This window comes from Typopeltis vanoorti, chromosome 23 (genome assembly GCF_054136105.1).
Source record: "Typopeltis vanoorti isolate ZY-2024b chromosome 23, IOZ_Tvanoo_1.0, whole genome shotgun sequence".
In the NCBI taxonomy this organism is placed as follows: domain Eukaryota; kingdom Metazoa; phylum Arthropoda; class Arachnida; order Uropygi; family Thelyphonidae; genus Typopeltis; species Typopeltis vanoorti.
In genome coordinates, this window is record NC_143571.1 from 30,736,923 (window position 1) to 30,761,822 (window position 24,900).

The window sequence follows — 24,900 nt, forward strand, 5'->3', positions numbered from 1 at the left end:
GCTACTTAATGAGATTAAAGATTGAGCCCATACAACTAGCGATGGGACTCATTGAATTATCATGGAAGCATATACAAAAATATCTTCTGCCGTCATCAGCCAAGCCAAATGCCGAGCAGTGCCTCTGTAAAGAGGTCTATTCGAAGAACCCAAAATCAAGCAGGACAGGTACCACCAAATCCAAATTTGTTAAGTAATTTAATTATTCCGCTTATATATAAAATCATCTATGGAAATGAAGAGTTCCTTTTGCATGACAGCAACGATGACCGTAACAGATTGCTGATATTTTCCACTAAATGCAATCTACAGTTATTGTCGCAGTCGATAATATGATATGCAGATGGCACTTTTAAAACTACTCCACCTCTATTTGAGCAACTGTACACAATTCATGGCATTTTAAACGATAACATGATTCCTGCTGTTTATGCATTGATGCCTAGAAGAAATGAAGACATATACCGTAGAGTTATGAACACGTTAAAAAAATTTGGAAGAACCAAATTTTTTGTCATCATTAAATTTGTCGCCAAATTTAATCATGACAGATTTTGAAATAGCTTCAATAAATGTGTTCTGTGAAGCATTTCCAAATAGTCAGCAAAAAAGGTCACTTTTTTCACTTTTCCCAGTGTATATTTCGCAACATTCAAGCAAATGGCTTTCAACAACGATACAAAACTGATTCCAAATTTGCAATAAAAATGCACATGATATTGGCAATTGCTTTTGTGCCATCTACAAATGTTGTACGTGCTTTTGAAGAGCTACGTGAAAATAATGACTATCCTGCTGAAGCTCAGTCTGTTCTGCTCTACGTAGAAGACATCCGGATTGGTAAACCTGATCGTAGATCACTTTGTCATCCACCTTGCTTTGTCCATGCCTTATGGAATTGTTACGATGCTGCTCTGGAAGGGTTACCAAAAACAAACAACTCATGCGAACGGTGGCGTCGTGCATTCAGCGTACTAATTGGTGCTTCTCATCCGACAATATGGAAGTTTCTAAAAACTTTGAAGGATGAGCAACATTTCAATGAGGGGAAAATAGATCAATATATAGCTGGCACCCAACCTCCTCCTGGTAAGAAACACTATCGAGATACTGTAAAAAGACTTCAGCTCATCGTTAGTGATTATGAAAATCGTGAAACTCTTGATTACTTAAGAGAACTTGCCCATAAATTTTTATTTTGAAAACTTTGGACCTGTGCATTCGCTTTTTTTTTTTTCAGATTGGTCCATACTATTTCTTTCCCCATACTGCTCAATTTTGAACAGTATGAAATAAAAAACGTTCCTTTTCATGTTCGTCAAAACAGTCCTTTTCAGGACTACAAATATTGATAGACAGATGCCTGATTGTACTCATTCCGGTTCCTCTTGAAGAGAAATTTTTAAGTTGTTTTAATAATAACAGAATAATAATTGATCCTTCGAAGTGGCTAATAGTATAATTTTGAAGGAATAAAATAAAAACAGAGAGAACCATCACGACATTCATGATTTTAGGTGCACAACACTTGTTTTAACATGTTTTAGCAGATAACAAATAATTCAAATAATTTTCATTTTCACTAACAGATTTCATGTCATCTTTTCATGTATAATATTGTTTACGGTGTTCTTTTACCCTCTAAAAATAAGTCTCGATTATTACAACTGCTGATTGTTGTCAGAAATCTGAGATCTTTAATAATCCTTTCTGGTTACTAGACAGTAATCACTAGGCTAAAAGCTATGTCTTAAGATTGCCACGATATTAGTTGGATATAACTATTCTCCCTAAATATTCTTAAATATGGTGTTCTTTCTCCCTTACCATCCTATCCCAGTTCTGTTACAATTAATATTCCATCTACAGAGCCTATAATAAGAAAGAATATGAATAAATTTATATGTAAATTTTTTGAAAAATAATTTTTAAAAGAAATATTAAAAAAAATTTTTTTTTTTACATATATCCACGTTGAATTTTCGTGCGATTAATTTTCCCCACGACTGAATTTCCAGCAATGAATAGTCTCCGCAATGAATTTTCCTCGATGAATAGTCCTTGTAATGAATTGTCGACTATGAACTGTCCAGACACACCAATAATTCAATTTTATATTTTTTCATCTCCTTTCTTAGTTGTTCTACTTTTCCTGTTTGATAGAATGCTTTAACATTCCATTGGCTAATTCATGTCCTGATTTTCTGAGCTTTAGTCAATACCAAGGAGTCTGTCTAATTTCTACATTTATCCAATTTGAAAACAATATTTAAATTTTTGGAGACTTTCAGGGTGTTAACCCAGCGAGTTCCTATTCTAGTGGTGGACTGCTGCCCCAGCATCCATTTCTGGATGTTGAGGCAGCAGCAGCCCCCTGCTGCTTTGGTTATATCACCAATACCCAGTCACCAGAGCTTTGTTTGTGATAATAGGTTCTACCACAAGAAGGTGAGGATGGTATTTGAGTGGGAGAGGCTATATGTTATATATCATGAAGTCAAGAACTTCATAATATTATGCAGTCACCACTCCTTAGAACCCACAAGGAAATTTAACAGTCATTAAAATTTGAAACTTAAGCCTACTAGTTTTGCTCACCTAAAAAAAAACTGGTGGCCCAAGAGGCTATCAAGTTTACATGTATCCTTCTCTGACATCTTTGCAAATCTCAACACCATACGTCACAAACTTATTTGAACACTTTCTCTGGTCAAGTTCATTAGTTCTTTTCAGTGGAATAATGTGTTTTACAAACAACAATTTGAACTTGCAATAGGCAGTCTCCTGTCCATTAGCTGATTTTTTTGTGGAGAGCTTTGAGAAGACTTTCCTAGCAAAAATTGTAATGCCAGCTGTTTGGTGGTGACAAGGTGATGATATTTTTATCATTTGGAAACATCACCTCCCAAGTCTGCAACAATTTTTTTCACTCTCTTAACCCTTAGAAACCAATAATCAAATTTACATTAGAGCTTGAAAAAAAGATGGAGAATTCTTTTCCTTATATTCTCATCACTAAAAAAACCTGGCAATGGTGTTTCTCTGGAGGTGTATTGTAAGCCACTCATATGGGATGTTATCTTCATACCTCATTCCCTTCATTATCCTTCCCCAAAATTAGGCATAATCCACACAACCTAATGAACCAAGCAGTTTCAATTATACAACATGAGTACCAACTCAAGACCAAACATCAGCCTCTCAGAGTTATTTATTCTCAATGGCTATTCAAAGAAAAAATTGACAGTATTTTATTTTTGAACTCTACCCCCCACCTCCCCCTCAATAACCAGAATATCCAATATAGAGACTTGATTGTAATTCCATATATTGGCAGTCTATCGATTAAAATAGTCTCTTTTCAAGGATAACAACATAAGATTGACTTATAAACTTATTCAAACTGTTCTCGGGTCTCGTAAGGGCAGCACACCCTTTTACAAATGTCCAGAGGTATATAGAATTCCATTCTCATGTGGTTTAGTTGACATTGGACAGAAAAGCCTTGGATTTGTGGTGAAAAAAGAAAGAACATGTTGCAGATGTGAAGCATAAAAGAAAAGAAAGATCTGGTCTGGCCAACCCATAATTCTAATACTAACCATGCTGTCAATTCCAGCCATATCTTATTTAGAAGAAAATGTTTACTCCGTACTCCTAAAGGGATCATCCTAATGGTACTCCTAATGATCCTGCAAGCAGATCACTGAATAAAAACTGAAGATTTTTAATAAGTGATTTCCACATGTCACTTAATATATCTTTTAACAACATAGATTTCGGGGTGCTTAAGGGTCAAAGCTGTATAACTGAGAGGAGACCTCCACATAGCCTTTAAAGGAATGTGGAGAACCGACCAGGACTTCTGACCTAATGTCCAATTATCACCTTCTCGTGGTGCACCCTAGATATCTACCTGGATACTGAACGAATGAGGATGGACTGGCAATTTGGGATTTAGCCGACCAAATTGTATTTTTATTGGCTTCAACAACAATATTAAATAATGGTACAACATGACAGAATTTCATGCCAGCTGGGATGTCGCCCGGTTAAACAAGGTCCCCATTGTTTTCACCAGAGAACCAGGGCAAACAGCGAAAAGTAAGCTACTGGAACAAACCCTAAAACACACCCCAACTCAATATCACAAGAGTTCAAGATTGGTACTATCAACATAACAAGCCTGAATGGCAAAGAAATGGAACTAGCTGAGGAATTGGATAAGCACCAGATCGATATAATAGGGGTGATGAAACAAAAAAGGCAAAAACTGGTGAGATCTTTCTGTGCAATAAATACAAAATGTTACATTGGCAGTGACAATCAAGGAAAAGGAGTAGCCATAGTATTCAACACTAAATACGGAGGTAATCTTCTTGACTGGCAGGCAATTTCAAGTAGAGTGATGTGGACAAATATCATAATTGGGAAATGGACAATCAGACTTGTTTGTGCCTATGATCCTACAGAAGGTTCTGCTAAGATAGAAGTGGAGGAATTTTTTGAGGCTTTAGAGAAAGCAACTGACACAATGAAAAATGAAAAATTGATCTGTTTTAGGGATCTAAATAACAGAGTAAGAAATGATTATCAGACATACAAAAATATTTTGCAAAAATTTGGAGAAAAGAGCAAAGCTAATAATAATGGCAAATACTTGTTGGATTTCTGCTCAGGACATGGACTGATTATTACTAACACCATGTTCCAACATAAAAATGTGCACAAATTCATATGGAGAGAAGAGACAAGGAATAAGAAAAGTCTCATTGACTATGTTACTGTTGATAGTGATGTTTTCTCCCTGGTGCAGGACACCAGAGTGTACAGAGGATTTGAAATTGGAAGTGATCACTATTTAGTCTTGAGCAGGATAAAATTGAATTTCATATTGAAAAGAAGAACATGTAAGAAAGTTTTAAAGCGAATAAAAGTTGAGCAGCTCTTAGATGTGAACTATAGACCAAAATATACAAACATTATTCGAGAAAAAATGAAAGAGTGAGAACAGGAATCAAACCTTGTTGATTCAGTGCAAGCTCTGAAGAAAACATTGATTGATTCATCCAGAGAGGCATGTGGTGAGGTTGTCGGTAAGGATAGAAAAATCAGAACTCCTTGATGGACACCAGAAGTTAAAGAGGCAGTGAAGGAAAAGAAGAAAGCATATCAAAAGGTCCCTAGCAAATAAGTCAGCTTGTGCTCTTAGAGAATACAGAGACAAATGTAAGAAAGCTAAACAAAAGTCATGGGAAGACTGGTAAGAACATAGAAAATAAATATCAAAAAGGTGGCAAGATATTCTGGAGGTTGTTGAAGAAGCTCAGAAATGGAGGAAAGAGTGCTGTAAAAGGCTGATAAAGGTGACATGAAAACAAGAGAAAAAAATGTTCTTGAAGTATGGAGTAATTACTTTGAAAAATTTGTAAATGAAACTAGCAGTGATGACAGCACAGTAATAAAAAGCACTGACCAGGCATGCAATCAGGAATACATATCCATACCAGAAGTAGAAAAAGGCATTAAAAGTCTGAAATGTGGAAAAGCAGGTGGAGTAGATGATATTCGACCAGAAATCTCAAGTATTGAGGTATAAAAGTCTTACAGTGGCTGCACTGCATAGTTCAGAGGAACGAATTCCAGATGATTGGAGTAGAGCTCTCATGGTACCCATATATTGTGGAAAAGAAGCTTGGTGAAGAACAAGCTGGATTCAGGCCAAATAGAGGCTGTCACGATCACATTTTCACTTTATGACAAATAGTTGAGAAATCATGGGAATATAACAAAGATCTGTATTTAAGTTTTGCCAATTTGGAAAAAGCATATGAGAGGTGCCAAGAAAGAAGCTATTCAAAATGCTATAGTTGTATGGTGTCAATGGGGCATTATATCAAGCAATACTTAGTCTTTGTTTGAGTTGTAAGTCATCAGTTAGAATTGAAGTACAGGAAGATGGTTTAATGTTAAATCTGGTGTAAGACAATGATTTAACTATATAGAAAACTGAATAACAGAGGGTATATTATCCCCTCTGTTATTCATTATCTATATGGATCACATTATGAAGGAAAATAGTATAAAATCTGATATCAAAATTGGAGATGTTAATGTCAGCTCTTTGCTTTATGCAGATGATGTTATACTTCTAAATAAATCTGCTACAAGTCTGCAAGATTCCCTGACTAAATTGAATTTGTAATAGATATGCTATGAAGATCAGCAAGAACAAGACAAAGACAATGAAAATAGGCAGAAGCATTGAAAATATTAACTGCATTGTGAATGGAGAACCTATAAAACAAGTAAAACATTTCAGTTACTTAGGCACGATTTTTAGTGAAGATGGTAAATTTAATATGGAAATAGACAACAGAATCAATAAAGCTGGTATGGCAGGAAGTCAAATGAATAAATTTATATAGAATAAGAGAGAAATTAGTCAGAACACTAAATTAGCTGCATACAAGACAGTGTTCAAACACTTGACCAAAGACTAGAGATCACAAATATGAGAGTCTGGAGAAACATTAGGGGCCAGAACAGATGGCATCAATGGCAATATCATATTAAAAGTGAGGATATTAGGAAAGAACTTAATATTATTAGCATCCAGGAATGTGTTAGCAGAGCTAATTTCAGGTGGTATGGTCACTTATAGAATGGGAATGATTAGCAAAACAAGTGTTCTCTTCCAGGTTGGCAGGAAAAAGACCGAGATATAGTGGATAGATACAGTAAAAAGTGCCTTAGAAGATAGAAATATGAGATCTGACAATATTGAACCCTTGACATGTAATAGATTGATTTGAATTTAAATTGTAGATAGGAAGTTAGTAATAATGTAAAATTTTCATGTAGTACTATCATATCCTGTACACCTCTTGAGGGTAAATGTCAGGAATTTGATGATGAGATTTGAACTTCACTGACATTCACCTTCAGTCGTTAACTGCAGACAGCTGGTTCATGACACGTGACTGTGGATTTATTTGTTAGCATGAATTTATATATTTTTCTTGAAATTGTCTTTTTGGACAATTTTACAAATCTAAAATTTGGACAAATTTAAATACGTTCACAGAAAACTGCATATAAAAAATCGCACGAAAAAGACCTAACTTATGTTGAAAAAATTATGGAACGTATCCCTAATTTTCTAAAACCACATAAAACCGAAGCAATGGATTAAAATAAACCTCATCATCAGAGCAATTCAGGTATAGGCATTTTATGTCCTATTCCTGCTCTGTAGATGAAGTTGATCTTTCCACCTTGATCTTGGATGTTTGCAGCCTCTCCTTCCTGTAGGTTTATATTTATATGCTAATTTGGGAATGCTAATTCATAAAATAGTTATTCTATTTTATGAATTAGCCTAAAATAAAATTAACCTAAAATCACATAAAAAAGTTTATAAAAATTCAGGAAAATAAGAATGCCTAAGTTTGTTTTAAAGCTTTATTCATTTAATTTTATTGAAAAGTAACAATTTTTTTTTACATTTTTTCATTAAAATTATCATCGCTATTAGACAATATTCGGCAACATTTGTGAACTGGTGCAAAATCACTTTCATCACCAGAAGAGATAGTCAGTGCATCAGATCTGTATGGTAAAGGCAATGGTTCTTCACAAACAGAATTAGCTTCACCCTCGTTCTGTGCCAGTTTTTTTTTTCTGACAATGTAATCAGTGATTAAACTTCGCGATGATGATTTTACCAATTTTTTATACAGCTCGTGATATTCAGACATACAGTTCTTCAGATCACATTGGAATTTAAAGACTCGTTCAAAATTCGTGTCATTAACAAGAAAATGATTTTCCAAATTATTGCACAGTTCAAGACCTTCTCAAATTATATTTGCAGTGAGGGGGACAGATTTTTCTTCTGCTTCACTATCGTTTTCTGGATCTTCGACAATATCTAAAGTTAATTGATATCCAATAATATCATCATCACTTAAGGCATTATCCACAAGCAGTTCATCTACATCATTCTATCTAAATGTATCAAAACTTTCTTCACCAATTTCATGTGCCAAAGTAATGGTTTCAGCTGATAATGTAGATGTTTGAATGGTTGCACTGTTTGCAACATATCCAGAACAAGCTGCTTTCCAGCAGGTATTTAAAGTTTGTGGTCTTATTTCAGCGTTAGAAGATGCAACATGATTTAAGCAGTTCAAAATAGAAAATTTTTTCCAAATGTCAGTTACTGTTAATGATTCATTTTCTAGTTTATCCAATATAAATTGAAAAGTTTCTCGAGGGGAGACCCTGTAACCCCTAGAGAGCATGTCCCCTGGGTGACAGATAGGGGAGCCCACCATGTATATGTGTGTATATACATCTCTGTGTGTGTGTGTGTGTGTGTGTGTGTGGTAGGGTGGTCCAAATATACTGAATAAGGACTCGTGGACCAGCAGTGCCATAAGGGGCAATCATCTTGATTGTAAGGGAAGTGGCACTCCCATGGACTCCTAGCTGGATTTATCCTCTTCTTCCTCTACTTTGAGGAAGATCCACTCACTTTAATCTTTCCTGTAAGGCCTATTCAGCCAACTCTTCTTATTTTATGATCGTTATGCTATTAGAGTACTCGAAGGCTATGGGGTCTTTCCATTTCTGGCCTTACAACTATATCCCCTCTATAAATCTTTACTATAATTCTACTCTATTCTCCTATAATCTGCTCTTTCCCGTTCTATATACCCTATTCCTCCCATGGATTTAAATTTGGAAGAAGCCAAGTTCAGAAGCCTTAAGGTAGCAGCCCTACCACTGAACTATTCCATCGTCAGGCTAGTCACCTGACATGGAGAACATAATTCTACTTTTAAGCTGACAGAAAAAGGTAATCAGAATGAATCTATACAAAACGACCCTGGAATGGAAAAGGTAAAACGAAAATGGAAACGACAAAATATAATACATATAGCAAACTGGAATGTAAGAGGAATAGCATATAAAGAAATAGAATTAGACTAAATATTAAATGAAAGAAATTTTGAAATAGGTAATCACTGAAACAAAAAAGAAATTAAAAGGAACCATGAGAACCAAAAATTTTAATGTGATATACAGTGGAGTTGACTGAGACCAAAGAGCACAAGCAGGAGTCATGATTTGGATTCCTTTCAAAACAGTTAAAACATTATAAATTATGGAATGAAAGAATAATAGAAGCTAGAATAAAAATAGATAGATGATATTTAACAATAATTGGTTTATATGCCCCAGAAGAAGAAAGAGAACAGGATAATATTGAATTTTTTTAATCAGCTACAAAATATATATAATAAAATAAATAAAAATGATTATGTAACTTTAGCAGGAGACTTAAATGCAAGAATTGGAAACACGAAAATTAATAATAATATAGGAATATATAGAGAACACACTTTAAACAGGAATGGTAAAAAAATTGATTGATTTTGTAGTTTATAATAACCTAAAAATAATGAATTCTTTCTATAAACATAAAGACATACATAAATACACTTGGGCAGCAAGAGGATGGAAATCAATATTAGATTATTTTATCTTAAATGAAAAGACATCAAAGTTTTCGTTAGATGTTAGAGTTCACAGAGGATATGAAATAAGAAGTGACCACTTCCTCGTTAAAATAAAATTAAGATTACCACCTAAATGGCTACAAGTAACAAGAACAGAAAGAAAATCTAAAACATTTGTTTATAAAACTAGACTATTAAATGACACAAATATACAATGGTTATACGAACAAAGAATTAACCAATATCTAGATAAAATAAAACAAAATGAAGAAATAGAAATAGAATGGCTTAATATAAAAACAATACTAAATGCAGCAGCAAATGAAATCTTAGGAAAGACTAAAAAAAATTCAATAAAAGGAAAAAACTGAAGATATGGGATGATACAACCAAAGAAATAATCAGAATGAAAAAAAGAAGCCTATCATAAATGGTTAAGCAGCAAAAGATTAGAAGATGAAATAGAATATAAAAGAATAAGAGCCATAGCTAAAATAGAAGTCAGAAAAAGACATAGAGAATCATGGATCAAATTTGTTTCTAATTTAGAACATGATTTATATAAAATAAGACCCAATGTACAGTATATAAGATTTTGAAACACCTAAATGCAGATACCAAAGAAAACATAAAATTAAACACCGAATTGAAATTAGAAAAAATTTTAAATTTCTACACAGAATAGTGGACAGATAAATATTTAAAAAAAAGACAACTTGCAAACACTTAATGAAAATGAAAAGGAAATAACTAAAGAAGAATTAGAAATCAACCTGAAAGAAACAAATGGAAAATCACCTGTAGAAGATAAGCTAAGTTCAGATCTGTATAAATATGCAGGAACAAGATTCAAAGAAAGACTCCTATTATTTTTAAATAAAATTTATACAACTGGTAACCCCCCAATAAAATGGGAAAAAAGCAGTTGGGATCCCTATCTTTATAAAAGGTAATAGAGATGATAAAAACTATAGAGGTATAACCATACTAAATTCCTGTTACAAAATATATAGCAGAATTTTAAATAACAAACTAATGAAATATTCCGAAAACTTTATTTTAGAAGTACAGAATGGGTTTAGAAAAGGACATCATGTATAGACCCAGCCTTTTGCCTAAAATTAATAATAGAGAAAAGAAGAGAATAATTTAGAAACACATATTGCATTTATTGACTTTGAAAATACATTTGACGAAGTTAAAAGAAGCATTTTATATAACATATTAAATGAAAGGCAAATACCAAATAATATCCTAAAAGCTATAAGTATATATGAAAATAATCAAATATAAATAAGAGTAAATCATGAGCTATCATATAATAAAGAGATAAACCAAAGGGTCTGACAGGGATGTCCCCTCTCAGCAACTCTTTTTAATATTTACCTAAATGGAATAAAAATTTTCATCAAGGTATTAAACTTTCTCCTACTATGAACTTAAACTCTCCTTTTTGCCAACAACCAAATAATAATTACAAATTCTTAAGATAACTTACAGAAAGCTATTTTAGATCTAAATGAGATATCCAAAGATTATGGTATGATAATATCAACAGAAAAATCAAAAACTATGGCGTTTAAAGGACAAGATCCAGCAAGAACTAAGATAGTAATAGATAAGATCTTAGAACAGGTGAATTCATTTAACTACCTTGGATGTATGATCACATATGAAAATGAAAAAGATATAAACCTAAAAATTGCAAAATATTTAAAAATAACAGGTGTAATTAACTATATTTAAACCAAACCTAGTTCAAAAACAAATCAGACTAAAAGTATACAATACATTAGTCCTACCAGTCTTATTGTATGGAAGTGAAATCTGGACAATAAAACAAAAGGACAAAGATTAATAACAGCAGAAATGAAGTTTATGAGAAAAACTGCAAAGTATACTCTATTTGATCACAAAAGAAACGAAGAAATTATGGAAGAATTAAACCACGAATCAGTAATAGAAAAAATTAAAAAAATATAAACACAAATGGATGGAACACGTTGAAAGAATGAAAATAGAAAGATTACCAAAACAAGCCTTAAAGTACAAGCCATTAGGAAAAAGAAAACTAGGACGTCCTCTTAAACGATTCAACGATGACTTCTAACGCCGGAACAGGTCATGTTAGGCCTAAATCCTTGATATGCATGATGATGATGATGAAATTGAAAAGTGTGCTTAACCTAATATTTTTTAAAAGTAGCAATTATGCCTTGTTCTAATGGCTGAATAATGCTTGTTCTATTGGGTGGAAAAAAAACACTACCTGCACATTTGGATGTTCAAAATGCAGATAACTTGGTGCATTATCAACAGTTAATAAAACTTTAAAATAGAGAGCTTTTTCTTCATATATGTTTCCACTTCTGGTACAAAGCAATTATTGAACCATTCAGTAAATACAGCAGTTGTTACCCAGGCCTTTGTATTAGCCATCCAGTGTACCGGCAGCTATTTTAGATCTTTGCCTTTAAGAGCATTTGGCCTTAGAGATTGATTTACTAGGAGAGGTTTCAACATTCGATCCCCTGATGCATTGCTACAAAGTAACAACGTTACTCGATCTTTACTTGCTTTAAACCCACTTGCTTTTTTCTCAGACTTTATGATGTAAGTTCAACTAGGCATTTTCTTCCAAAACAATCCTGTTTCGTCAACATTAAATACTTGATCGGAACAATCCACCATCTTCAATAATTTTGGCTATCTTCTCTTGAAAATTTCTGGCTGCTTCATCTGCTGCTGCAACGTCACTTGTAATCTTCACTTATGAAGTGCGTTCCTTTTAAAAAACCAGGTCAGCCATCCTTTGCCAGCCGAAAATTCTTTATCAGCCTGGGAAGCAGAAGTAGATTGCTCCATTTGCTTCATCTGTTCATAAAACCGAAGAGCTTTTTTTTTTGTTCAATTAAATAACCACTTAGGAATTCTTCAATCCAAATTACTAGTGCTCATTCTGTTTTTTCTAATAAAGCATCTCTTGAGTACGATGATAATTTGGCACTTAGTTTTGTGCCAGAAATGACAGATTTTCTTATTGCAACTTCATTCTTTTTATTGCTCTTATAGTGGATTTGCCTAAATTAAAATGTTTACCAATCGCCATAGATCCCTCTGCTTTTGCTAAGCGATCTAAAATTGCAATTTTCATTTCCAAAGAAAAGCGATTTCTTTGGTGCTTTTTTTCTCCATCTGACCAAATTAAATCTTTAAAATAAAATTACAAAATTTAAACTTACGATAATGAAAAGACAAACACTTACTCACATGCAAAATTAAACTTCATGGACTCACTGCTTACACATTACTCACGTTACACCAGAATGTGCTGCAACACACTGTTCATTATGTACAACGGTACATAAGTTTTGAAGTTAAGCACCGCATAACCTCAAAACTGTATAAAAAAAAAAGTGTGTTTCAGCACATTCTGGCGGGTTTTTTAACCACTATTAAAAATTTCCTTATCATTAACGCATGTTTTAAATAGTCAAATATTCTAAAACAACACTTTATTTTGCATAACTTGTAAGTCTTCACCAATCTTATAAAAATCAGAGCTACCATTAAACAACAAATACACACCACACACGCACTGTCTACCAGTAATTGTCTGAAAACCCCTGTTATTTGAAGTTATGGGACATATCAGGTTTGTTAATAACATAAAAGCTCATGTACAGATAGTAGGAAGCAATATTTCATCATAGCATTTGATTATAGCTGGTATGGCAACATGATGTGAATTCATTGACTTCAAGAGAGAGGTGTCATCGTGGGCTCTCACATTGGTGGCATGTATGGACATCTCCATTTTATGATCATATAGCCAACTGTTGATTTTGGCCAACAAATGGAGACATTGTGACATCACCAGTGCAGGAAAACACCCATGGCGGCCACCAAAAATGATTGACAGGTACAGGAGGGTGTTAAAACACGTAGCACACAAAAACTTAGTAAAGGAATCCATACAGACCACCTGGGATGGTCTGTACTGATGTTGAATTCCAGAGCAACATCATTGTGAGCACTAATATTGTACAATAAGAACTCCATTTACTGGGTTTCCATTGATGAGCAACAGCATACAGGCCAAAATCACGACAACGAACAAGGCAGCTCATCTGCCCTGGTGCAAAGAGTGTGCAAATTGGACAATTGACAGTGCATTGTACCCACAATAAAGTTTGGTGGTGTAATGGTGTGGGATACATTCAGCTGGTTTGGAGTGGGACAACTTGTCGTCTGTGGTTCCATGAAGGCAGCTCAATTCCTTGATATTCTGGATAATCAGCTGCCTACACTGTGGAGATTTTATGGAACAGACCAGTGTTACTATCAAGACGACAATGCCCCATGGCGCAAAACTGCAGCTGTTATGGAATGGTATGAAGAAATGGGTGTTAAACGACTGCCCTGGCCTGCTTAAAGTCCTGACCTCAACCCCATTGAACCTATGGGACAAGTTGAGGTCTAGAGCAGCATGTCCTCGATCTGTCGCTGAATTCAATGCTGCTTTGATGGAGGAATGGAGACAAATTCCACCTGATGTCTGCCATTTATTGGTGGAAAGCCTCCCTTGAAGGGTGCAGGAGCTGATCAAAGTCGAACGGTGGACATACCAACATTAGGGTTCACCTGCTGGTAGCAGTTGTAAATTGCTAAAGTGTCTGGACAATTATCGATAGAGTGTGTGCATGCGCATGTATGCCCTAAAAGTCCACTCTCCAAAAGCGAGTTATCAGAGACAATTGGCATGTGAATTTTCAGACTCATTTTTTTAAATGCACTCAAAATATATTATTTTCTTCACTTAATTTACACTTTTATTTTAAAACATCTTATTCACTGTCAAGTTATCTGATCATGGGTGACTTCCGACGAATTTATTAGAGATGTTTTATTTCCGCAGAGTTAGAAACAATACTTCTGGATCTGAAATCCTTAATTCAAACACTATAGCATTCCCTTTTAAAGAATCAAAAAAAAAAAAAAAATCACTTGTAAATTTAATTGCTTGTTTTCTCTAAAAGTCATAATGCAAGCCAATCATCTTCACTTTCTTTTGTACTTTAAGGTTCAGAACTTTTTTATTCTACATGAAAGCATGAAAAAACTTGAACAGTCATTAAAAACTCAACCTGGTGTACTTTCTTCCCTCAACAGTTGTCCTTGTATGAAAGACTTCTTAAATATTCTCTTTTGAGTTCCAAAAATCTAATTTCTCTCACAGCAGTATTATAGTATTCTTTTCACTCCACTCATGCTCCATTCTGCATTATACTTCCAGTTTTCATTTCAGTAATGAAGTGAGAAAAATGAGCTGCTATTATGTGTTATAGTTTCACCCCTTTACTTGAAAAACTGTAAATCTGGAATATTTGAAGAGTGTGAGAAAACAAGTAAGTTTTTCATATCATAAATATATTTAAATTAGTTATCATTTCCAATAAAGAATTTTTTAAACAAATCAGTGCATTCATTTAGCTTGATATTAATCTTACACATGTATACAGTAAGCATGACAACGTAATAGCCAATCTATAATTTTAAAAAGAATCAATTGTGCTTTTCTCACACTATAATTTTGTTAAAGAAAATAAACTGATAATTATAAACACGAAAATTTAAATTAACATGATGTAATTAAATACTGTTGTACATCTATCCATCTTATTCTTCCATCACCTTACCCCATAAGTAGGTGACCAATTATAATATAGTGTTGTCCTAAGCTTATTTTCACAGCTTACAACATGCCTTAGCTTAGCATAATTAAATACTTGAACATTTTCATAAATACTTTTTAATACAGTCATACCCTAGTCATATGACATATTAAGTTTTTACCATCACCAGATCCACTTCTTAGAACCCATGGGTTTTCAAATGAGCACAGTAATACATATTTTAAGCACAAGCCTAATGAACACTGCAAGACCAAAGACAAGCAGTTTTGTGACCGCCAATTCAAAAACACCAATATGGAGACCCCAATGTGTGTGTGTGTGTGTGTGTGCGCGCACTGCTTGGAAAGATGTCATCAAACACTCCCTGTGGTCAAGGTGCATCATTCCATGCAATGAGTCACGTGCTTATAACATGCAAATTGCAGGGATATGATGCTCCAAAGTCATTGCAACTGTGAAATTTCTGCAAGAAGGGAACTGACAAAAAGTGGCGTTGTGATAAGATGCCATGCCGCATTCCTGTGTGTTCAGAAAATTGTTGACAAATTGGGCTGTCCCAACAATCATTGATATACTATACTGAGATTAAAGAACAGGGACTCAACTGCAAGTGTTACTTACAGTGTTACCACCACACACTCACCAGACATGATCGTAGGGTGCTATGAAGGATAATATGCAAAAACCACCAGTCATCGGCACACATTGAATGTGGAGTTCTGGGCACCGACTGGAACATGATCTGCACAAAAATCAGAACTGAGGCTCACAATATGGATTTCCATGTGGTAGGACCTCAGTATGCAAACCCCACATTACCCAAACCAACATGCAATATCATCTTCAGTGTTGCAAACAGCAGCGTAATGAGATGTGGAAGTTTGGAAAGCTGTGTTATGAAGTGACGAATCACACTAGATCCTCTACTTAGCAATTCGATTAGTATGGATGTGGCATTGTAATGGTATGGCTCCTGGTTTGACCTTGGACCTCTGTTTGTGGTGCCAAAAATTGAACTCCAAGAGGTATCTGAACATTCTGGATAATGCAATGCAATGTCCAGAATGTGGACATTGCATTTAAAAGGAGGTTTTATTTCTTATTGAGATGGGTGCCATTGCTGTGTGTGTGTATGTGTTATATATATATATATCTATAATTTAAGAACAATTTTCATTTATTTCACTGTTAACTGTAATACAAAATACCAAAATAAGACAAATTTATATTCTTATTTTCCCAACACCATCTTTAACCCTTAAGTATATAATGTATGCATTTGTAACATAGCATTGGAGCTAGATGAGGAATTAGATAAGTACCAGATCGACATAATAGGGGTGACTGAAACAAAAAAGACAAAACTGGTAAGATCTTTCTGAGTAATAAATACAAAATGTTATATTCAGGCAATGACAATCAAGGAAAAGAAGGAGTAGCCATAGTATTCAACACAAAATACGAGGCTAATCTTCTTGAATGGCAGGCAGTCTCAAGTAGAGTAATGTGGGCAAATATGAGAATGGGGAACTGGACAATGAGACTTATTTGTGCCTATGGTCCCACAGAAGGTTCTACTAAGGTAGAAGTGGAGGAATTTTTTGAGGCTTTAGAAAAAGCAACTGACGCAATGACAAAGGAAAAGTTGTCCTTGTTGGGGATCTAAATAGCAGAGTAGGAAATGATTGTCAGACATACAAAAATATTTTGGGAAAATTTGGAGAAAAGAGCAAAGCTAATAATAATGGCAAATACCTGTTGGATTTCTGCTCAGGACATGGACTGGTTGTTACTAACACCATGTTCCAACATAAAAATGTGCTCAAATTCACATAGAGAGAAGAGGCAAGGAATAAAAAAAGTCTCATTGACTATGTTATTGTTGATAGTGATGTTTTCTCCATGGTGCAGGACACCAGAGTGTACAGAGGATTTGAAATTCGAAGTGACCACTATTTAGTTGTGAGCAGGAAAATTGAATTTCATATTGAAAAGAATAATATGTAAGAAAGTTTTAAAGCGAATAAAAGTTGAGCATCTCTCAGATGTGAACTGTAGACTAAAATACACAAAGATTATTGAAGAAAAAATGAAAGAGTTTGAGAACAGGAACCAAACCTTGGAGATTCAGTGTAAGCATTGAAGAAAACCCTGATTGATTCAGCCAGAGAGGCATATGGTGAAGTTGTCTGTAAGGATAGAAAAATCAGAACTCCATGGTGGAAACAGGAAGTTAAAGAGGCAGTGAAGGAAAATAAGAAAGCATATCAAAAGTTCCTGGCAAATAAGTCAGCTTGTGCTCTTCGAGAATACAGAGACAAATGTAAGAAAGCGAAACACTATGTAAAACTAGCTAAAGAAAAGTCATGGGAGGACTTTGGCAAGAACATAGAAAATAAATATCAAGAAGGTGGTAAAATATTCTGGAGGTTGTTGAGGAACTCAGAAATGGAGGATAGAGTGCTGTAAAAGGAGTTAGAGACGATAAAGGTGACATGAAAACGGGAGAAAAAGATATCCTTGAAGTATGGAGTAATTACTTTGAAAAATTGCTAAATGAAACAAGCACTGATATTACAGTGGTAAAAAAACATTCAACAGGCATACAGTCAGGAATACATATCCGTAGAAAGTAGAAAAAGCCATCAAAGACTTGAAATGTGGAAAGGCAGCAGGAGTAAATGATATTCGACCAGAAATGCTGAAATATGGTGGTATAAAAGATCACATACAGCAGCTGCACTGCATAGTTCAAAATGCCTGGACAGAGGAACGGATTCCCGATGATTGGAGTAGAGCTCTCATAGTACCCATATATAAAAAGGGAAATGAAACCAAATGTGAGAATTACAGAAGTATTTCCCTACGGAATGTTCCTGGTAAGATTTATGCAAGCATACTTGAGAAACGGTTCAGAAGAATTGTTGAAGAAAAGCTTGGTGAAGAACAAGCTGGATTCAGGCCAAATACAGATCTTCACTTTAAAATAAATAGTTGAGAAATCATGGGAATATAACAAAGATCTGTATTTAAGTTTTGTTGATCTGGAAAAGGCATATGACAAGGTGCCAAGAGAGAAGCTATTCAATACACTACAGTTATATAGTGTCAATGGGGCATTATATCAAGCAATACTTAGTCTTTATTTGAGTTGTAAATCAGCAGTTAGAATTGAAGGTAGTACAGGAAGATGGTTTAATGTTAAATCTGGTGTGAGATAAGGATGTACATTATCCCCTCTGTTATTCATTATCTATATGGATCATATTATGAAGGAAAGTGGTATTAAGCCTGATATCAAAATTGGAGATGTTAATATCAGCTCTTTGCTTTAGGTGGACCATGTTATACTTCTAAATAAAAATGCACTACAAGTCTGCGAGATTCCCTGACTAAATTGAATAACTGTTGTAATAGTATGGTATGAAGGTCAGCATTAAAAGGACAAAGACAATGAAAATAGGCAGAATCGTTGAAAATGTCAACTGCATTGTGAACGGAGAACCTGTGGAACAAGTAAAATATTTCAGCTACTTAGGGATGATTTTTAGTGAAGATGGTAAATTAAATATGGAAATAGACAACAGAATCAACAAAGCCGGTATGGTAAGAAGTCAATTGAATAAATTCATATGGAATAAAAGAGAAATTAGTCATAGCACTAAATTAGCTGTATACAAGACAGTGTTCAAACCAGTTTTAACTTATGGATATGAGAGCTTGGTCAGAAGTAAAACACTTGACCAAAGACTAGAGACTGTAGATATGAGAGTCCTGAGAAAGATTAGAGGTGTGAACAGATGGCATCAATGGCAATATCATATTAAAAACAAGGATATTAGGAAAGAATGTGACATTGTCAGCATCCAGGAATGCATTAGCAGAGCTAATCTGAGGTGGTATGGTCACTTAAACAGAATGGGCGAAGTAAGATTAGCAAAACAAGTGTTCTCTGCCAGGTTGGTAGGAAAATGATTCAGAGGAAGACCAAGATATAGGTGAATTGATACCGTAAAATGTGCCTTAGATGATAGAAATATAAGATCTGATAATGTTGGAGTCTTGACAAGTAACAGACTGATGTGGAGGAAAATTGTAGATAGGAAGTTAGTAATGATGTAAATTTTTGTTACTATCGTATCCTGTACACCCCTTGAGGGTATATAGCAGGAATTTGATGACGACGATGATGATAATTATATGCTTGAACATATGAAAAGGATTTTTCAATAGTGTTATTAAAAAAAAAAAAAAAAAAAACATCATCAAATTCCTGCCATGTACCCTCAAGGGGTGTGCAGGATATGACAGTACTACATGAAAAAATTACATCATTACTAACTTCCTATCTACAATTTTCCTCCAAAAAAAAACATTTATTCTGCAAAGATGAGTCATAGATCAGATAACATTATTTGCATGACGTCCTAAAAAGTCAGTTTGCCTGTGTTCCTATGTAGATCATTTGTTTTTGTCTTTCCAATTGAGTTATATTTATGGATAATTTATATAAATTTCACTATGGACAATGAAAGGAAATCCAAACTTCACTTTTTAGTTTTGTGAAGTAGTTCAAAACTAGAGGGGAAAGATAAGGGGCCAGAAACACTGGAGAAAATAGTTCTGTTCTGCCGTCAACTGAAAACTGTCAATGTGTGCTTTGCAAGACTAGTCTGGTGAACTACTGGCTCAAGGAATTCAAGTGGGAGTGTGCTATGAGGGCAAAGTTTTATTCTGTAATGTAAAAAAATATCCTGGGCTTCTGAGAGAAACTGGATTACTACAAAATTTTTGAGGCCTTTTGAAGGAAAATATCCTGAGCTTCTGAGAGAAACTGGATTACTACAAAATTTTTGAAGGAGAAGTTCAGTCTTCATGATAGCCATTCAGAGGTAGACCCAAGACTATCAGTAATTATAAATGGCATCTGGTGAAGAGAGGCAAACAAGTGCTGCTGACTTGTGGTCCATAATCCTAATGAATCTGCTTATTGTCCAAAATAATGTGGGTTCTGTGGTTGACTTTTTTTTTTTAGTTTACAAAGGACAAAAAGAATTGAGTTTCTCCGAGATTGAATAACCTGGAAACCAGTCAAAGACAGCGTTAGAAAAGTTCCTCTAATAAAGAACTAGATTTGAATGGAGCATGTCTTTCTTCGGGTGGCCTAGGTGCTATGGATGTACACAAAAAGGCCTGTGTAGCCTTTTAATGAAGATGAGAGATTCAGTACAGAAATAAATAATAGAATTAGCAAGGCTAATATAGTAGACATCCATTTGAATAAATTTATCTAAAATGAGAGAAATTAACTAAAATGCCAAACTAATAGTATACAAATATATATGGAAATAATGTGAAACAATTGTTTTAAAAAAAATGCAGTTTTGTATTTGCATATTGATTTAATGTTGTCATGCATTATTATCAATTCATTATTGTCACAACAAGCTTTGGAACTTATAGAAGGAAAGTTTATAATTTTTGACATACATTTTTATCTTGTTTGGATCAAACCTGAGATTATGGTAATTCGAAATACTAGATTTCATTAAATTATCTTTAATCAACCCACAGTGGAGTTGTTCTTTTTGAGCAGTTTTGTTTCTTAAATTATCTGATTTAAACCAAACTTGAAATCATTCAACAAAGTTCAGTAAAGATACTGTATTTCATTAAACTTTATCCATCTAGTAAGGTTGTTTATGGAAAGATGGACAAATGAATTCTGCAGGCCATTTACAATCCATTTATGAGATATGTTCCCTTCATCCCCAAGATAGTTTTTATACTGTACTTTTGGATATACTTTTCATAGAAGAATGTGTTATAAAGGTGTTTGTGAGATTTCAGAAATGAAGTGCTCAAGCTTTTGAGTTAATTGAATCTGTTTACTTGGAAAATGCTCAATTTCACCACTTTATTAGTGTAATCATGCAATAATATTTTTCGGTTGGAAAGATATGGGTTCAAATCTCATCTAATATGCAAACATTTATAAGACTTTTCAACTAAGAGTCTGGTTGTCTAAGTAGGCAGTGCTTCAGCTCTCCAACCGGATTTTGAATTCCACGGCAGGCACAAATGTTTATAATTCTCTTTAGGTAGTAGACGAATGTCATCACCCAGTGGGAGTCCATCCTCACCCTACTTATTGGATGGCTTCAAGCCCCCAGTAAGAAATGCTTGAAAAGGTTCCATTTCCATTTTAGATAAATTTGTGTAAATGGATTGCCAGTTTTCTCTCATATTGATCCCTGAATGGTGTTCTCCCCTTTTCCATCAATTCTGGAAAATTCATCAATTTTCCATCAACTCAGGGCTCTGTCATTTCACCCACCCTTTTCCTTATATAAATGACCTGCTCTCATTGACTGCAAACCCTATTCATAGTTGCTGATGATAGTACACTTCACTCATCCTACTCATGTGACGGGCCTTGTAGTGTTCAATCATTTCATGATTCAAGATCATCTGTAATAAGTTCCCTGACACTGATCTTCACAGTATCGATGATTGGAGTGAAAGCAACCTGGTCAATTTCAATGCTTCCAAAATGCAGTTTTGTTTGTTTTCCTGTAAAAAAAAAAAAAAAAAAAAAAAAAAAAGACCTCAGATCTTCTCTGCTTACTTTTGATAATGCTGAGCTCAACAGCATTATCAAAACAAAATCTCTCTTCTCGGAGTGACTCTTACTACAAACCTTTCCTGGCACAATCATATCACTTCTATAGCACCAACAGTTTCCAAAAAACTTGACATCCTTTTCCAGTCAAGATGGTACTTTACTGCCAAATAGTGACTTACTCTGTATAAATCCCAAATCCTACCAACATTGGAATATTGCTCTCCTGTATGGGGTGGTGCATGCACCTAAGATTCTTGATGCTGTTCTGAAAAGAGCAGTCCGGTTGATAAATGACACTTCTCTTATGCCCTTTTCATCCACTATCCCATAGAAGATCAATTTCTATTGTGTTCTCTTCTACAGATATTTTCCATGGCCATTGTCCAGCAGAACTAGCATCCATTATGCCTTCATATATATATATATATATATATATATATATAAAGATAAGGTAAGCTGAGTTTGCTTATTATCTATCCTTATTTGTGTGTGGGATAAATATATATATACAGGGTGTTCGGGATAAATTTGACATATTTATAATTAATTATATTTTTCCGTAAGTTACATGTATTAACACACACTTCTCTTCATTTAAAAGTTTGGACCCTTCTTCATTCATATACAAGATGTCAGAAAGGATGGATAGCTGGAACCCACCTGAATCATGGAAGAGAATAACTTGTATCATGATGATTCGTGCCCGCCATCAAAATAAGGATATTACGACTGCTGCCCAATGCTCCCTGAATACAGTAAAAACAATCAGGCATGAACTAGAGACTTGCAATGGTGACTACGAGGATGTAGCAAGAAGAAAGATCCCTAGCAGACGATCTGATTGCGTTCGTACAGCAGAATTCCTCGCAAATCTGCAGGAACAGGTGTTGAAGAACCCTGGCATTGGAATTCGGGCTTTGTTCGTGGAGTTGCTAACTGTAGTCAAGCCCTGGATAACAAGGGTAGCCAATGGTAGGCCGTATGTATGGCAGCAGGATTCGGCCCCTTGCCACACCTCTGGGAAAAGTCAAAAATGGTTGTCTGAAAATTTCTACGACTTCACCAGTCCAAATGTTTGGCCTCCAAACTCCCCAGACCTTAACCCCATGGATTATTTTGTATGGGGCGCAGTTGAAAAAGACACCAATCGCACTTCCAGTAATACAAAAGCCCAGTTAATGGATAAAATTAAAACAGTTTTTGCGGCCCTTCCCAGGGAGAATGTAGCATCAGCTTGTTCGAGGTTCCGAAGCAGAATTGAAGCTGTGATCGATGCTAATGGTGGTTATTTTGAGTAAATCTTGTTGATAGTATTGTAATTAACTCTGCCTGTAATGTTTTTTTGTCAATTCATTAAATTTAATAGATACAAAGAAGATTTTCTTTTTCCTTACGAAACTGTCAAATTTATCCCGAACACCCTGTATATATATATATATATATATATATATATATATATATATGAAAAGGTAAGGTAAGCTGAGTTTGCTTATTATCTATCCCTTAGCCCACCTACGGTACTGTGCACAATAGATTTGCAGCATTTTGTTTATTAGATTATTTTTAAAAAAAAAGACAACTTGTTGATATCATGAGGTGGCAATGTTTTTCCTCCTTGAAACATCAGATTTTTATTTTTATTTCCCTTGCAAAATAGAGAACTATGGTTCTCTATCAGTATCCATGCAGAGAACATGCATATTGACAGGGAAACTTATTATTATAAATATAAGATTGACTGCCCTATAAATACAAAATTAAATTTATAAGAAGCATTTAATAACTCTTCATATTATTGCATAATTTTATGCATTTTTTATTTGTATAACAATTTGTGGTTTTATCTTGGAAATCTTTAATGTTATTAAAATCTGAAAATATTTTGAAATGAGTATATGCACTACACTAGAATAAATATTATTAAAAATTATACAGAGTTGATCAACAGTTAAAAGGTGTGAAACATTGAAATATAGTGAAGAAAAGAAATGTGTTTAGTCTTGCTGGCATTGTACATGTATAAAGTGTTTGTAAATATAATGGCTGGATGACTCATCTACCCTCTAAAGGAAATTTATTCACAGGCTGGCAGTATGCCAAGTTAAGAAAACTTGTTGAGTGTTTCCCAATATGTGAGTAGATAAAGTCTGTATGTCACATGAGAAAGTAGTCTGTAGTTATTAAATCTGATGTTCTTTTTTTATGCTTTCCCCATGCCTATATTCAACCGATCATTTTGTTATCGTAGATATCCTTCAACATCTGTGTGTTATGTTTTTCAGCCTATTCCTGCAGGAACTGTAGTATATCCCTCACAATCTATGCTGGTTGTCTCATCACCTTATTATAATGTTGTTCCAGGTGTTGTACCATATTATGCACCAGGTAATTTCTTTAAATTTGAATTTGTGTGAATGTTTTTTGCTCTTTTCATATTTATTATTATAAGAGAAAAAACAAAAAATTAGTTTTTCCTTAATGTTTGAATTAAAATATTCTTTAACTAACTTGTTAATGCTTGACATGTATTATTCTATCACTGACTAATTTCTTGTTAATACAGCAGAGAGGGGATATTTTTATATACACTTGGATAACTCCTTGAGTTAATAAGGCTTGTCTTTTTTTAATTGCCATTTGAGAAAACTGAAGTTAATGAATTGAAAGTTCATTAAATTTATTCAGAGTGAATTAAATATTTTATATTTTAATATTTCAGATAATAAATACTGTTATTTTATATAATTATGCTACTACATAATTATAGTTTTGTACTACTAAACTAAAAAAATGAAAAATTTGTTTACTGAATTTTTTAATCTTGAAAATAATTGCCGAGATGTGAATTAATATGTCAAAGATTACCTACATGGTCTGACTCACTTAGATGGAGATGTTTATAAACCTTTAAAAATTAAATTAATCTATATGCTTTTTTCTCATATGCAAATTTCAACTATTTGCAAATGTTCTCCAAGCTTGACAGTGTCATTTTCCCACTGCCATTTTAATTGCTACCATTTGTGAATGGTTGTATCATAACTAAAGGAAG

At 34.2% G+C, this 24,900-nt stretch overlaps 1 protein-coding gene across 1 annotated transcript in view; it reads left to right on the forward strand.

Annotated features, from left to right (window-relative positions):
- Positions 1–24,900, forward strand: part of LOC150093729 (toll-interacting protein-like) — a 117,176-nt gene that overhangs the window by 72,364 nt on the left and 19,912 nt on the right. The window contains exon 6 of the mRNA XM_090413073.1: positions 24,131–24,233. Coding sequence (XP_090269199.1) covers positions 24,131–24,233 — 103 coding nt within the window. The remainder of the gene's footprint in view (positions 1–24,130; positions 24,234–24,900) is intronic.